General features: G+C 39.4%; 1 protein-coding gene across 1 annotated transcript in view; it reads right to left on the bottom strand.

The window, feature by feature from the left end:
- The window catches only part of LOC104681666, a 111,243-nt gene extending 94,400 nt beyond the window's left edge, over window positions 1–16,843 (bottom strand). The window contains exons 1-6 of the mRNA XM_030937492.1: window positions 16,760–16,843; window positions 14,272–14,350; window positions 9,717–9,792; window positions 8,776–8,852; window positions 8,639–8,670; window positions 8,336–8,465 (exon numbers count right to left, since the gene is read on the bottom strand). Coding sequence (XP_030793352.1) covers window positions 8,336–8,465; window positions 8,639–8,670; window positions 8,776–8,852; window positions 9,717–9,792; window positions 14,272–14,350; window positions 16,760–16,843 — 478 coding nt within the window. The remainder of the gene's footprint in view (window positions 1–8,335; window positions 8,466–8,638; window positions 8,671–8,775; window positions 8,853–9,716; window positions 9,793–14,271; window positions 14,351–16,759) is intronic.
- Window positions 16,844–17,553: the final 710 nt, after the last annotated feature.

Here is a 17,553-nt window from a genome sequence, read left to right as displayed (position 1 = left end):
TCACTCTTTGGGTCTGCACTATTTTATGAGCTGTAACACTCACCACGAGGGTCTGCAGCTTCATTCCTGAAGTCAGCAAGACCATGAATCCACCAGAAGGAAGAAACAACTCCGAAGGCACTACCTTTAAGAGCTGTAACACTCACTGCAAAGGTCTGTGGCTTCCCTCCTGAAGTCAGCAAGACCACAAATCCACCAGAAGGAAGAAACTCCAGATATATCTGAACATTGGAAGGAACAAACTCTGGACACACCATCTTTAAGAACTGTAACACTCACCACGAGGGTCTGTGGCTTCATGCTTGAAGTCAGCAAGACCAAGAACCCACCAGAAGGAACCAATTCTGGACACAGCGGGGTGGGGGTCAGGGGGAGGGATAGCATTAGGAAAAATACCTAATGTAAATGGCGAGTTAATGGGTGCAGCAAACCAACACAGCACATGTATACCTATGTAACAAAACTGCACATTGCGCACATGTACCCTAGAACTTAAAGTGTAATAAATAAATAAAATAAAATGTAACAGTAGTCACATATCACTCCCCCTTGAGATAAGTAATTACCTCTTGAGGCCACTTGCTATTCAGGCTCTAGACTGATACCAAGTAGCCATAAAATGTCATGGTCATACACCCTATAGTTCAACCACTCACTAACCAATGTTATTTCTGTAAACCTGCAAGAATTCCTGAAGAATAACTTTTGTAGTGAGCTCTCTTTTGTTCTCCGGAGCACTCTCCAAAGGCAACCTTGAAGTGTGAAATGTGTCCTGAGCTGTCGCCCTTAACCTTGGCCCAAACAAATGTTCTATATTTTTTCTCATCTTCTTTCCTTTAGGTTGGCATCCGTAAAGGGATGGCACCCTCCTAGAGAGCCCTCCTGTTATGTTCCCCATCACCGGTAAGGGGCAGTAACCAAAGGGGACCCTAAGGTTGCCAAGACTGCCTACATGTGGGTGGGCTATCTTGCTTCCTTGTTAAAACGAGGAAATATAAGTCTGTCAACTTTGTTCTTCTTCAGTATTGTTTTGGCTATTCAAGGAACCTTGAAATTCCATGTGAAATTTATGATTAGCTTCTCCATTTCTGCAGAAAAGGGTGTTACGATTTTGATAGCAATTTCAGGCCAGGTCTTGTGCCTCACACCTGTAATCCCAGCACTTCCGGAGGCCAAGGTGGGTGGATCACCTGAGGTCAGGAGTTCGAGACCAGCCTGGCCAACATGTTGAAATCCTGTCTCTACTGAAAATACAAAAAAAAAAAAAAAAAAATTGTCTGGGTGTGGTGGTGCATGCCTGTAGTCCCAGCTACTTGGGAGGCTGAGGCAAGAGAATTGCTTGAACCCGGGAAGAAGAAGTTGTAGTGAGTGGAGATCATGCCACTGCACTCCAGCCTGGGCGACAGAGTGAGACTCTATCTCAGGGGCAAAAAAAAAGATAGCAATTGCAATGAATCTGTAGATTACTTTGGGAAATTTAAGATTTCCAGTTTACAATCATGGACTATCTCTCCATCTATTTAGGTCTTCTTCCTTTCAAAAATGTTTAATAGCTTTGAGTATACAAAGACTTGCATTTCTTGAATTCATTGCTAAGATTTTGATGCTATTATAAATAGTTCTCCTAAATTAACTTTTGGATTGTTCATTGCTACTTCATAAAAATACAAATAATTTTTCTGTGTTGATCTTGTATCCTACAATCTTTATGACTTCATGTATTAGGTCTAATATTTTTGTGTGGATCCTTTAGGATCTTCTATGTATTATATCATGTCATCTATAAATATAGTTTTACTTCTTTTTTTATTTGGATGCCTTTTATTTCTGTTTCTTGCCTGTTCTATCTAGAACTTCCAGTAAAATGTTGAATAGAAGTGGCAAAAACAGACATCCTCATCTTGTTTTTTATTTAGGGGTATAGGGGCAAAGAAGGAAAGCTTCCCCCTTCACCCTCTGAAGGTTCACTGAAAATGAACTGATGAAATGCAGATTAATAGGAGAAAAAAAACAAATTTATTCTAATGTGCATGCTACCCAATAACCAATGGGGTAAAAATGCTCCATAGGGGAAGATTAGGTGGGGTTGTAGCAGTAAATGATTTTGGGGAGGAAATGAACGGACCTGGAGGCAGGCATTATCTTATGAATGATTCTTTTTGGAAACTGAATGAGATGGGACCAGAGAACAAATACTATTAATAGTTGGGACAAAGTTCAAATTTCATCTGGGCTGTAATGGTGTTAAATTTTCAGTGTCTTCCTCTGTGATATGAGTTTTAATCTTCTCTGATTGATGAAATTTCAGGGAAGGAACTGAAGGCAATTGTGTTCCTCTCTGGGGTCCAGTTTTTAGGTAGAAAAGGAAACTTCAGAGAATAGCCTCATTCTCTGCTTTGGGAGAGACAGATGATTAGAGGGGTGGGGGTCAGAGAGACCTTGAGACTGCTTCTTTAGTTCAGCATGTCAAAGCACCATATTTCAGGATATTGTTTTCTGAGTTCCAACACGGAAAGCTTTCAGTCTTTAACCACTGATTACATTAGCTGTGGGTTTTTCATAAATGCTCTTCGCCATGTAGAAGAAACTCCCTTCCATTACTAGTTCATTGAATGTTTTTATCATTACAGCATGTAATTACTTTTATATTAGAAGTATTTTTTCCTAATGCTTGCAATGCCTTCTACAATGAATATTTTTTAAAATGTATCCATCATAAAATAGGCATCAATATTAAGACTGAATATTCAGGACTTCCCACTGCAGAATGTAGAAGTGAAACAGCAACATGAGAAAAAAAAAAAATGAGGATTACAATTAGAGATTAGAGTAACACTGCTCTTTCCATTCCTGGCCATAACTTAGTGTGAAAGGAAGGTAGAGCCCCTCCTAGTGTCCAGAGTAGCAAAATATTGTAAGCAATTACCTTACAGAAGAGTTTATGAACTGCTGCAGTTAGCGACCTAATGTTGTGTAAAATATTACTCCCAAACTTCCCAGCATTAAAACAAACATTTATTTCTTGCAATTTCTGCAGGTCAAGAATCTAGGAGCAACTTATCTGAGTGGCTCTTCATAAGGTTGCAATCAAGTTGTTGGTTGGGGCTGTAGATATCTAAAGGCTTGTCTGGAGCTGGAGGATCCTCCTGCAAGATGACTCACTCAAAGGGCTGTTGGCAAATGGCTTCTATTCCTTGCAATGTCAGCCTCTCCACAGGGCTGCTTGAATGTCTTTACGACATGGCAGCTGGCTTCCCCAGAATGAGCAATCCGAGAGACAGGGCCAGCAGGAATCTGTAATACCTTTTATGACCTACTTTTGAAAGTCACACAGTCATTTCCACCATATTCTATGTTTTAGAAGACAGTCACTAAATTCAGCTCATGCTCATGGGGAGAGGAATCAAGTCCCACCCTTTGAAGGGAGCAGTATCAAGTAATTTGTGAAATATTTTAAAACCTCAACATTGAAAAATGCAATTATCAGGTGGCTGGTAAGATGGCCGAATAGGAACAGCTCTGGTCTGCAACTCCCAGCGAGATCAACGCAGAAGGTGGGTGATTTCTGCATTTCCAACTGAGGTACCCAGCTCATCTCATTGAGACTGGTTAGATAGTGGGTGCAGCCCATGGAGGGGAGCAGAAGCAGGGTGGGGTGTCGTCCAACCCGGAAAGTGTAAGGGGTCGGGGAACTCCCTGCCCTAGCCAAGGGAAGCTGTGAGGGACCATGCCATGAGGAAAGATGCACTCTTGCCCAGAAACTACACATTTCCCATGGTCTCCACAACCCAAAGACCAGGAGATTTCCTCTGGTGCCTACGCCACGAGGGCCCTGAGTTTCAAGCACAAAACTGGGTGGCTGTTTGGGCAGACACTGAGAAAGCTTCAGGAGTTATTTTTCATACCCCAGTGGCATCTGGAAAGCCAATGAGGCAGAACTGTTCACTCCCCTGGAAAAGGGGCTGAAGCCAGGGAGGCAAGTGGTCTAGCTCAGCAGATCTCAGCTCCACAGAGTCTAGCAAGCTACAATCCACTGGGGAAATTCTTGTGGCCAGCGCAGCAGTCTGACGTCAACCTGAGATGCTCCAGCTTGGTGCGAGGAGAGGCATCCATCATGTCATTCCTGAGGCTTGAGAGTAGGCAGTTTTCCCCTGACAGTGTAAACAAAGCTTCCAGCAAGTTTGAACTGGGCAGAGCCCACCGCAGCTCAGCTAAGCTGCTGTGGCCAGACTGCCTCTCTAGATTACTCCTCTTTGGGCAGATCATCTCTGAAAGAAGGGCAGCAACCCCAGTCAGGGGCTTACAGATAAAACTCCCATCTCCCTGGGAGAGAGCACATGGGGGAAGGGGCAGCTATGGGCACAGCTTCAGCAGACTTAAACGTTCCTGCCTGCTAGCTCTGAAGATAGCAGCAGATCTCCCAGCACAGTGCTCGAGCTCTGCTAAGGGACAAACTGCCTCCTCAAGTGGGTCCCTGACCCCTGTGCCTCCTGACTGAGAGACACCTCCCAGCAGGGGTCAACAGACACCTCATACAGGAGAGCTCCAGCTGGCATTTGGTGGGCACCCCTCTGGGATGAAGCTTCCAGAGGAAGGAACAGGCAGCAATATTTGCTGTTCTCCAGCCTCTGCTGGTGATACCCAGGCAAACAGGGTGTGGAGTGGACCTCCAGCAAACTCCAACAGACCTGCAGCTGAGGGGCCTAACTGTTAGAAGGAAAACTAACGAACATAAAGGAATAGCATCAACATCAACAAAAAGGACATCCACACAGAAACGCCATCTGAAGGTCGCCAACATCAAAGACCAAAGGTAGAAAACTCCACAAAGATGACGAAAAATGATTGCAAAAAAGACTGAAAATTCCAAAAACCAGAATGCCTCTTCTCCTCCATAGGATCACAACTCCTCACCAGCAAGGGAACAAAACTGGACAGAGAATGAGTCTGACAATTTGACAGAAGTAGGCTCCAGAATGTGGGTAATAACAAACTCCTCCAAGCTAAAGGGACATGTTCTAACCCAATGCAAAAAAGCTAAGAACCTTGAAAAAAAGGTTAGAGGAATCGCTAACTAGAAAAACCAGTTTAGAGAAGAACATAAATGACCTGATGGAGCTGAAAAACAGCACAAGAACTTTGTGAAGCATACACAAGTATCAACAGCCAAATCGATCAAGCAGAAGAAAGGATATCAGAGATTGAAGATCAACTTAATGAAATAAAGTATGAAGACAAGATTAGCAAAAAAAGAATGAACAAAGCCTCCAAGGAATATGGGACTGTGTGAAAAGACTAAACCTACTTTTGATTGGTGTATCTGAAAGTGACAGGGAGAATGAAACCAAGTTGGAAAACACTCTTCAGGATATTATGCAGGAGAACTTCCCCAACCTAGCAAGACAAGCCAACATTCAAATTCAGGAAATACAGAGAACACCACAAAGATACTCCTCGAGAAGATCAACCCCAAGACACATAATTGTCAGATTCACCAAGGCTGAAATGAAGGAAAAAATGTTAAGGGCAGCCACCGAGAAAGGTTGGGTTACCCACAAACAGAAGTCTATCAGACTAACAGCAGATCTCTCTGCAGAAATCCTATAAGCCAGAAGAGAGTGGGGGCCAATATACAACATTTTTAAAGAAAAGAATTTTCAACCCAGAATTTCATATCCAGCCAAACTGAGCTTCGTAAGTGAAGGAGAAATAAAATCCTTTACGACAAGCATATGCAGAGAGATTTTGTCACCACCAGGTCTGCTTTACCAGAGCTCCTGAAGGAAGCACTAAAAATGGAAAGGAAAAACTGGTACAAGTCACTGCAAAAACATACCACATTCTAAAGACCATCGACACTATGAAAAAACTGCATCAACTAATGGGCAAAATAAGCAGCTAGCATCATAATGACAGAATCAAATTCACACATAACAATATTAACTTAAATGTAAATGGGCTAAATGCCCCAATTAAAAGTCTCAGACTGGCAAACTGGATAAAGAGTCAGGATCCATCAGTGTGCTGTATTCAGGAGACCCATCTCATGTGCAAAGACACACACAGACTCAAAATAATGTCATGGAGAAATATTTACCAAGCAAATGGAAAGCAAAAAGAAAACATACGTGTGCATGTATCTTTATAATCGAATGATTTATATTCCTGTGGGTATATACTTGGTAATGGGATTGCTGGGTCAAATGGTATTTCTGGTTCTAGATCCTTGAGGAATTGCCATACTGATTTCCACAATGGTTGAACTAATTTACGTTCCCACTAATAACCTAGGTGATGGGTTGATAGGTGCAGCAAACCACCAAGGCACACGTATACCTATGTAACAAACCTGCACATTCTGCACATGTATCCCAGAACTCAGAGTAAAAAACAAACAAACAAAAAATTAAATTTTTAAGAAGGAGAATAAAAGTCAAGAAACAACAGATGCTGGTGAGATTTCAGAGAAAAAGGAATGCTTTTACACTGCTGGTGGGAATGTAAGTTAGTTCAACCATGTGGAAGACAGTATGGTAATTCCTCAAAGATCTAGAAGCTGAAACACCATTTGGCCCAGCAATCCCATTACTGGGTATATACCCAAAGTAATATAAATCATGCTATGATGAAGATACATGCCTATGTACGTTCACTGCAGCACTATTCACAATAACAAAGACATGGAATCAACCCAAATGCCCATCAATGACAGACTGGATAAAGAAAATGTGGTACGTAACTACCATGGAATACTATGCAGCATAAAAAGAAATGAGATCATGTCTTTTGCATGAACATGGATGGAGCTAGAAGCCATTATCCTCAGCAATCTAATCCAGGAACAGAAAACCAAACACTGCATGTTCTCACTTATAAGTGGGAGCTGAATGATGAGAACAAATGGACACATCGGAGATTGGGGGTCCAGGTGAGGGAGAGCATCAGGAAGAATAGCTAATGGATGCTGGGCTTAATAACTAGGTAAAGGGTTGATCTGTACAGCAAACCACCATGGCCACAAGTTTACCTGTGTAACAAACCTGCACATACACCCTGGAACTTAAAAGTTGATTTAAAAAAAAAATATATATATATATATATATATATATATATGTACAAAAAATAAAAATAGAAAATAGAAGATCATAGTTTCCTAATATGCAAATTTCTCTCTTTTAATGTACCCGACTGCTTGTGCTGGTACCATTGGGACCTCACATTGTGATACTGCAGGACTGGAGTTCAGGGAACCCAACACAAGAAACTGCTCTGGCTGGTGCACTTGATGTGAGAAATAAATGGTCTTGGTCTCTGACCCAGTGGCTTCCTACAAATGAGGTACAATTTAGATCCTTCACAGTTTCTGATTTAACAATGGTAGATATTTTTGTGGCCATATCTGCAAATATAGGATACTAATAAAGAAAAAGAATAACAACAGTGGCAGCAGAGAACCCAGGGAATAGGATGAAGGGCCACTTTGACTGATATAAGTGGATAAGTAATCTCAAGTGGGAACCAATTTTTGCCAAGGTAAGGAAAATGTCTAAAGAATAATTTTGGAAACAGAAGCTCCTAGGAAGTATTTTTAGACAGATGCTTATTTTCATACAGGAGAAAACTGGTTGTTCCCTAGGATCTCAAATATGAGGCAGAAGGGGTTACATTTTGAGACATGCTGTAGGTTAGTAGCTCCAGCACATCCTCGAGACTGAACGGCACAGTTTCCAGCATAGTAAAGTACAGTTAAATTCACAGGTGTAGCAGGCAAATATTGTTTAAATAATAAAGGTCCAAATTCAAAAAGAGTTGGAGGTTTGGGTTTATAGTCAAACATCTACCATCATCAGTTTACTCTTTTGTTAATTCTCATGGTTATAGCTTCATGACATGCAGATATTAAACATCAAATCTAGTTTTTCCTTGCCTTGTTTTCCTTTGTACATTTATTAGGACACTAGCTACAAATAACAATTATTAGAATTGTTGTATTTGTCTTCTTAATTAGATTATGAATGTCTGAAATTTAGAATACTATTTTAATTATTTCCTCTGGCCCTCAAATTATTTAACATGGTGTTTTGATAACTGCCTACATTTTATTCTTCAATTAATTAATGCCAAATATACATATTTTTCACAATGCCCAGATTTAAAGCCTGTCATCTATTTATCATTTTTATTAATGCAGAGAGTAAATTATTTAAATGGCCTAACACTTGTGTAAAGCTATCTGTAAAAAGAACAATACTATAAATTAAACAATGTCTAGAAATCTACATTCCTTTAACTCCCAGAACTGTCCAGCACTACAAGCTTTGTATGATGGTTTTACCATATTTGTCTGTCTTCTCTCCAATGGCATCAACTGTGCCATCTGGATGCAAACGGACAAACCCTCCAGTCAGCTTGTTATAGAACTGAAGAGTATTTCCTTTTGTAAACTTCCAGCTTTCTGCAGTCCACTAAAAAGAAAAACAAAACAAAACAAAAACACCAGTATGAGAAGAAACAAAGAGAAGAAATTGCTAAGAAACAGTACTTACTAGACACTATAGGCTGTTTTGTTTTAACACATCAAATAGTCATTTGAACATTGTTTTTATGAAATAATCTTAAAGCCCCCAAAAAATCTTACTGTTTCTTTTCTCTTAAGTTCCAGCTTCTGCCCTGAGAAGATAAAGGAAAGAGAAGGTCATTAATTTCAGAGTGTCATGCTTTCTCCAGTCATCATAAAACATAGCTTTCCAGGAAATGTGTATACATGATACCTACTTGCAGAGAAGATACTGTTATCCCTGGCATACAGTTCTCTGACAATTTTACAATCATCTTCCCCCTGATCTAGCCATCTGTGAAAAGAAAAGTGCATCGATTATTTTCATATTTTGTATTTACGTTAACCATTGGCAATTATCTTCCCAAGTCAGAAATACAAGATAGCAGGAATTGAAAAAGACGTGACCATCTGGCTCTCAAAGGCAGAGCAGTACAGAATGGGAAAGAAAATCCTAAAATGACTACAAGACTGCAAGGGTGGTAGAAGAAGCAGTTACTATCTGGAAAGGCTAAAATATGTTTTTGCCTAATACACAGGTGAGTTACTCAATCGGCCTGCTGTCAAAATCATAGATGTCACATTCACTGGATCAATTTATCCTGTCCTTTGGTCACTAACTATAGTTTAAACTCTAATCAGTTATTTCATAAATGGTTATTATGGGTTCCATAGGAAAAGAGGCAGGACAATGTCAAAAAAAAAAAGCAAATCTATCACCAAAGCAAACTTATCACCACTGCTGGGAAAATAACTCAAAAATCAAGGTCCATTGACAGTGAGTAAGCACTACCATCTTTGTATAAAAAGCTACGTGAAACACTGTGTACATTTATTATTTTTGAACCGAATTTCGGACCTAGTCCAAAGGGAATACGTTTTCTTGTCAGAGACTTTCATTTTTCTTTCTGATATGAACAGAGAAGTCATATTTTTAAAAATCTATCTTAATTTACCATTAAATATTAAATTTGTATCATTGGGAATGATGATAAATATAATAAACGTCTTTCTCAATAGCATAAAGAGCCGCTAAGGTTAATATTCACAAAAGTTAACCAACAAAGCCTCAGTGACTAGGAACAACTAAATAAGCTACCCAGTTCTCAATGCATAAACTTGGAATGGATTTTTTCAATGTAAAAGTACACCTACAAACCTGTGACAGAAGAACACATATTCGTAATTTGTTGTGGGATCCTTGATAACAACATCATCAAGAAACCAGCCATTTCCTAAACACAAATTAAAGAATGAAAATGTAACATGAATAAATATGGTCCAATATTATTTCAAGTTTTGAGAAACAAGTTCTAACTTCCAAATATACATAAAGGCCTTGCACAATACAAAGCTTTAGTACTTCAAATAAAGCAAAGTATAACAGAAGTAAACTGTAAGAAATGTATTTCTTGTACATATAACAAAAGCAAAGCATTATTTTAAGGCTTCATACCTTATGATATCTATTTCAGTGTGCTTTTCCAAACAATTGAAAATAGAACAATTCTGTAGCTGCTTTTAATTTCATAAACTGCATTCATAATCACAAACCTAACATGTTCCAAATAATATATACTTGATGAGTTACCAACACTTTCTATTTCCAGGAAGTTTTTAAAGTTCAAATTTAAACAAAGTCTGCATAAAATATATATGTTTTGATAGACTAAAAATGAGTAAGCATTCAGAAATTCTGTCCAAGCACATAGACTCAGCTGGTATACATAAAGGTAGAAATTTCTTTTTAAATGTTTAATTTCATATTAATTTGTAAACTAGAGTTAGTTAAAATCATTTTTACTTACACATAAAATATTTTAATTAGTCAGAGTGGTTTTGTCTATGCAAAGATCCAGCTCAAAATACATACTACTCTAATTAAAATTATTGAGTTGGTGAATGTATACTCATCAGCTATAGGATAAAATTTATTTTTTTCTTTTATTTTTTATTTGTATATGTTTAGAGACAGAGGCTCACTCTGTCACCCAGGCTGGAGTGCAGTAGTGCAATCACAGTTCACTGTAGCCTTGAACTCCTGAACTCAAGCAATCTTCCAGCCTCAGCCTCTCAAGTAGCTGGGATTCCAGGTGTGTACCACCATGCCCAGCTAATTTTTAAATATTTTTGTAGAGATGGGGTCTCATATGTTGCCCAGGCTGGTCTTGAACTCCTGGCCTCAAGCGATCCTCACACCTCAGCCTCGCAACATGCTGGAATTATAGGCATAAGCCACTGTTCTCAGCCAAATAAAACTTTTTAACACAGCATACAAGACCCGACCCTTCAGCTTACTCTTCAGCTTCATCCCTCATCACATACTCCCATTATGAGTAGTGTTAAACTCCTCACAGTTCCCTAGACCAGTGGTTCCCAAACTTAGCATGCATCTGAATCACCAGGAGGGATTACAAAAGCACAGACTACTGAGTTCTACAGTTTCTAATTCAGTAGGCCCAGCACAGGCAGCCTACAGTGATCAAATGTCCCAGTTTACCCAGGACAGAGGGGTTTCCCAGGATGCAGGATTTTCAGTGCTAAAACCAGGACAGCCATAGGTAAACCAGAATAGCCACAGGCAAACCAAGATGGCTGGTCATCCTAGATAAGATCCCAAGCATTGAATCTTCAACAATTTTCACAAGCAATGCTGATGGCCCAGGAACCACACTTTGAAAACCACTGCCATAGATGATTCATATGCATAATTCTATACCCTTACATATGCTGTTTCCTTTACCTGGAACAAAATCTCCAAAATGTTATTTAATTTCATTTTTAAATGCTATCTCCCAAAAAAGAATTACTTGTTTCCTTTAAGGAAAAATAAAATGTTCCCAGAATTCTAAACTGAGTTTTAAGAACTTCTGGGGAGGCTGTAAAGAAAACTCTTAGAGGTAATGATACATTAATTTTAACAATACTTTGTAAGTTAATAAGTTAGTTTTTAAATTATTAATGTAAAAATACATTGTCTACATTTTTGTCATGTTTTTCCCATAAGAAAGAACCAGAACTGGATTTAGAAAACTAGAAAAGATGGGTTCCTGAAGAAAGCTGGGCTGTTCCTGCACGGATTAGGGAGAGGTAAGAATCTAGAAAAGTCTTATTAACCAGCATTGTTTACATATGTATGTTGGTGAGTAGGTATTTAGAGCAGGAATCATTTACCTTACTATCTTCTCAGATTATCTGCCTACAATTCCACTCCGACTGTTCTCCAGACTGCCCTTTCTTTGTGGCCAAAGGCAACTGAGAAAGCCTGCAGATTTTTATTGAAGTGGGGGTCATGTAACAAATTCTAGATGGCACACGTTCTTCAAGTGGTTTCTTCACAACGGAAAAACCCCTTCTCCCCCCTCCTATTACTGGCAGTTGGTATCAAAACTTACAGCTTTCATACTCAGTGGTGAACCCATAACTTGTTGTCTGTCCCTTCCTTCCTAAGTCCTGAATATGTAGCCTTGTGCCTACATTTAGGATGGTGCTGGGATGGGTCTAAATACATGTGTCCCCATAAAATTCATCTATTGGAACCTAAGATCCAATGTGATAACATTAAGAGGTGGAGCCCGTAGGATGTGATTAATTCATGAGGGCCCTCATGAGTGGGATTAGTGCCCTCATAAAAGGACTTCAGGGAACTAGCTAAGCCTTTTTGCCCTTCCACCATGGGAGGACAAAGCTAGAAGCCCCTCCCAAGACAACAAATGCCAGCAGTTTGATCTTAGACTTCTCAGCCTCCAGAAGTGTAAGAATAAATTTGTGTTCTTTATAAATTGCCCAGTCTAAGGTATTTTGTTACAGCAGCCTCAAACTAAGTAAGACAGATGGTGAGATCTTGCTTCTATTATTTTATTCTCGTCTTTTGAGACCTCAGCAGAAAATGAGACAGAAAAAAACACCATCATAACATTCTGTTAGACTGTCCTTATAGTTCTGATTTTCGCTTTGGCCCAAAGTCATGAAGAGGACTGAAACACCTTAAATGACTATTTTTTTTTTTACTTTCACCCTTTTAATTAAATTTTTGTTTTACTAAATTGTAGCAGAGAATGTGGCTTGGAGAAATTTAGTGAGATTTTCTTTTTGGCCTAATATCTGAGTCAAATTATAAAAATGTTTCATGAAGTTTTGAAATGAAAGTGTTTCCCTATCCAGACAGTACAAGCATCTGAGGAGAGTAACTTAAGTATCCAACTAACCTACCAAAATCTGAGACATATGATAAAATTCTATCCTATCTTCTTTCATTTCTTCTTGACTATCTAAGAGTATTTTACTTTATTTATTTGCAGTATTATCTATGGAATAAAGGCTCATGACTCTTATAATCTCATTGTGAATTATAAACTTTATCAAACAATTACCCTTCTTGTAACTTTTCATGCTTGTTGTCTTGAATTTTACTTTATCTTACAATAAGGTTATAACTAAGATTGTTTCTTTTATTTACATATTTCTGATACATCATTGCCTAAACTTTTATTTTTAATATTACTGGGTCATTTATTTCAAGTGTCTCTTTCATAGAGCATATAATTGGACATTGAGATTTTTTAGGTTGAAAATTTTTGCCTTTATTTCTGTTTAGAAAAATTAACAGAAACTCAGAAATAAGGCTAAAAGATGACACATGTCCTTTCAATATTGTAGTAGAATACCAACAAGCTTGTCTGAGAATCATTTGACTCACTGTGGGAGTGTAACATTATTTGACTTAATATCTACTATGGATTCAGGTCTAGGATCTGTAAAATTAGCTATCAACTGACAAAAAATAATATGCAAATAACTTACATCTGTTCAAAATATAGATATATTTTGTCTGAGAGAGAAGACAACCTCAAAAGCATATTTGTATTGTCTATAGAACATTGGTCATATTTTTTATTAATCTTATTCATAATTATTTTTTTCATGGATTATATGTACATATTTTTTAGTTTCTTGTAACCTCCCTTCAACCAGCTTTGTAAGCCTCCTAATTCCTTCATTAATTATCTAAACACATTGACTATTCTGTATTTGTATAACACTCTTGTTCTTACTTTGAAAATTATAATTTGACACATTTTAGTAAGAAAGTTTATCACCTTGTTTGATGCATTTGGGGTTTTTTTCCTTTTTCTTTTTTTGCTTTGTTATGTGCCCTTTAGTAGTCTGTCTTTTGTTAAATGGATTTTGTTTATCTTATAATTGTTTTATACAGTAGCAGAAAATAAATCTATTGGGAAGATGTGAGTCATCTCACAGAGTTGATGAGAAGACTGAGGAAAAGCATGAATAAAATGGCAGCCGAAAACAGCTGAGACCTCACTGCCATGACAGTCTCCTTAACATGCCACTATTGGACAATCAGTAGCCTTCAAGGAATATCACCATCAGGAGATATGACTGCTGCCTCCACCACTAGCATGCTGGAATGCCGCCACATGTCACAACATATAAATCCCCAGTCTCCTCTAATTTTTAAAATTATTCTTTCTAGCATTTAGGCCCATCCTAGATTATCCCCTATGTCATTTTGAAGAAAAATACATCTAGTTAAATTTTAAACGGTATTTGGAGACAATATTTTGATTTCACATAGTCAATACATAGAGATCCATTTTCTACCAATTTTCCACAGTATTTTCTAGATTTGAACAGAGTTTCACAAAAATAGAGTGAAATCAAACCTTCATGAACTCTCTGTGGAAGAGCCTTACCTGGGCCAAGTCCATCATGGCCTATCACAATCTTACACAAATCTCCAAGGTGCACAGCCTCCAGGAAAAAGGTGTCAGTCTATAACGAATCAAAAAGTATAATTAGATCTACACTATAACTCTGATTTATACCAAGAGTATAAATTAAGATGCAGTATTTTTTTTTTTTTTTTTTTGGTTTTTGTTTTGAGACAGGATTTCCCTCTGTCACCCAGGCTGGAGTGCAATGACACAATCTTGGCTCACTGCAACCTCTGCCTCCCAGGGTCCAGTGATCCTCCTACTTCAGCTTCCTGAGTAGCTGGTACTACAGGCATGTGCCACCATGCCAGGAGAATTTTTGTATTTTTTGTAGAGATGAGGTTTGGCTATGTTGCCCAGGCTGGTCTCGAACTCCTGGGCTCAAGCAGTCCGCCCGCCTCGACCTTCCAAAGTGCTGGGATTTCAGGCGTGAGCCACTGCACCCAGCCAGTAAAAATGATTGTAAAAATTAATTTACAATTAAAGGAGCCATAGTTGTGCTCCAATGGTTTACATATTCAGAATATAGATAAAAAGTGAAAATCACAGAATACTTTCAATAAAATCAAAGATAACGCTATAGGTTTCAATCCAAGAAAAATACATGATGTAGCATATCCATTAAAAAATGAAGAAAACAAAAAATAATCTTTGTATAGTGTATTATGTTTCAAAATATTTTCATATGCATTTATTTTATTCGCAAAAATTTGCTAAGTGAAAAAAAAAATCCTTTCTACAGATAAGAAAGTTGATGCACAGATCCAGGATTAGAGCTCAGCTCCTTCCTCTGACACGTAATAAGACTATTTTCTTTTGAACCTCCTTGTCTCTGCATAAATGCACTATTAATAATATAAATAATGAGAAACAAAACCATTAGCATTCATTAACAAAAATATACTGTTCATGCCTGGTACAAATTAATGGATAACATTGTTATCCCTTTATCCACCAAACAGAACAGTTAGAAAAGCAGGACTTTCGGGCCGGGCGCGGTGGCTCAAGCCTGTAATCCCAGCACTTTGAGAGGCCGAGACGGGCGAATCACGAGGTCAGGAGATCGAGACCATCCTGGCTAACACAGTGAAACCCCGTCTCTACTAAAAAATACAAAAAATTAGCCGGGCGCGGTGGCGGCGCCTGTAGTCCCAGCTACTCGGGAGGCTGAGGCAGGAGAATGGCGTGAACCCGGGAGGCGGAGCTTGCAGTGAGCCGAGATCGCGCCACTGCACTGCAGCCTGGGCGACAGAGCGAGACTCCGTCTCAAAAAAAAAAAAAAGAAAAGAGAAAAGTCTGCCATTTGTGATAACACTGATGATCCTAGAAGACATTCTGCTAAGTGAGATGGGCCAGACACAGAAGAAAAAATACTATAGGATCCCACTTCTATGAAAGAGACATTTACTTTTCAAAAAAGATCTTGGGATTGTTATTGAATAGCCTAAGAGTAACTCAAGATTAATCATTGCAACTTGTTGGCCCCGTTCTGGGGAAAAGGCATTTATTTGAAGTTATTGCATAGATAACCAATTTCATTCAATGGTTTTGAGTGATTTACAATCTTGGGGATTTCCGTTCTCCTCTGATTTGAAACAACAAGCATATTCAGGAGACGTTGCCCCATCCTGACTGTTTCCATCACAGCTATGGTGCCTGGGTAGTCTACCTTTCCAACATCAGCCTCTTGCTGCGTGTGTGAAAGAAAGAGATCAAAGCAGGGACAATAAAATCCAGATGCAAATTTACTACATAAATAAATGCTTTAATAGTCTGAAAATGTTTGTGACCTTTCAGTTTTTAAAACATCTGCTCCTGCATTAGTCATGCTCTCTTCCAGTAATAATTAGCGAGTCTATTTTTATAGATATCACTCAGGGCGAGCTCTTGTGATTTTTATGTTTCTACTAGGGCTTTCCATCCCAGCCCAGGAAGAGGGCCCCTTGAGAAGTTCTCCCTCCGATCCACCAGCACCCCTTTCTCCTTTCCCAGACTCTCCCTTTCACCTGACTCCTCCCAACCCCGTGAAAAGCTGAATCGTGTTTTTCTGCCACCCTCCTGAACACTGTCTTTCTGAGAGTCTCTGACCACTCTCTCACTCTATTTTTTTGTTCAAAAAGCTACTTCTACTCTATCTCTTAATGCACAAGGCTGTTGGTTTGCCTCCAGCAACCAGCAACCGTTCACGCTTCCTACACCCTGACCTGTGTGCAGGGGGGCTTTTCCTCTGTCGCTGGACACCTCTGGTGTACTTTTTCAGAAAGTCTTCTTTGACTCAGAGTAAAGTGATGCGGCCTGACACCAAGACCCAAACTGACCAGGACTTTCATATTTCATAGGCCTCAAAGTAATGGAAAAGAGCTGTTTAAACTCAGGAGATTTCCTCCTGGCGTGAAAGTCAGTGACACGTTCTTTCCTTTTTCTTCCTCGCTTGCCCCCAGCTGCAGTAATGTCACTCCCTTCCCACCTCCACCAGTGTCTTCTTCCTTGTTCCCACCCCTACAATTCCCGGTATGCAGTCAAAACGGTGATATTCCTGCCGCGCAGACATCCTGTGTGCAATCCCAACCACAGCTCATGAGGTGAGTTCTCTGAGGGTGCGATGCAGGTGTATCAGAAACAGATTTACAGACAACTGAGATGCATCCCTTTTTATCCCCGGGAGCAAAAACAGCTGCCTAGGGCTGCGAGAAGGGACGGCTTCACTGTCTCTCTAGCAAGTTCCCCCAGCATCAAGGTTCATTTTCCAATCCCCCCACTTCGCTGTGGTTGGCCCTGTGGTGACTACCTGTCGTGGCTTAGCACTCTAAGGCATAGTTCCTTAAATATTTGGTGCCTCTCATCTACCGGAGGAGAAGTACTAGAATTAGCCCCTCCTTGAGGTCACCCATTTCTTTTGCTCTCCCAGTATTGGTATAGTGTATGTAAATTTCTTTACTCTTGGAATAGGCCGATTTCAAAAGGAAGTTTTGCTGTAGTTGACAAAGTGGCATATTTCTAGTGAATTTGGACTTTTCCTTGTGTCTCACAAGATATCCACCCTTCAGAAGTGGGATCCCTGGACTTTTAACCTAGCTATCCTATTGGCAGCTTGGCCCCATCACCCCACGCATCTTCTTCTCTGTATCCCCCTCGGAAATATCCTATCTTTCCCTAAAGGGATGGAGAAGAACATCTTTTCCTGTGGAAATACGTCTCCCTCCTTGAATCCTTCTCCTGTCACACCCCATCAGTGCCCCACAGCTGAGGTGCAAATGTTAA

Source organism: Rhinopithecus roxellana, chromosome 9 (genome assembly GCF_007565055.1).
Source record: "Rhinopithecus roxellana isolate Shanxi Qingling chromosome 9, ASM756505v1, whole genome shotgun sequence".
NCBI classification, from domain to species: domain Eukaryota; kingdom Metazoa; phylum Chordata; class Mammalia; order Primates; family Cercopithecidae; genus Rhinopithecus; species Rhinopithecus roxellana.
This window is presented reverse-complemented; position numbering and strand designations above follow the sequence as displayed.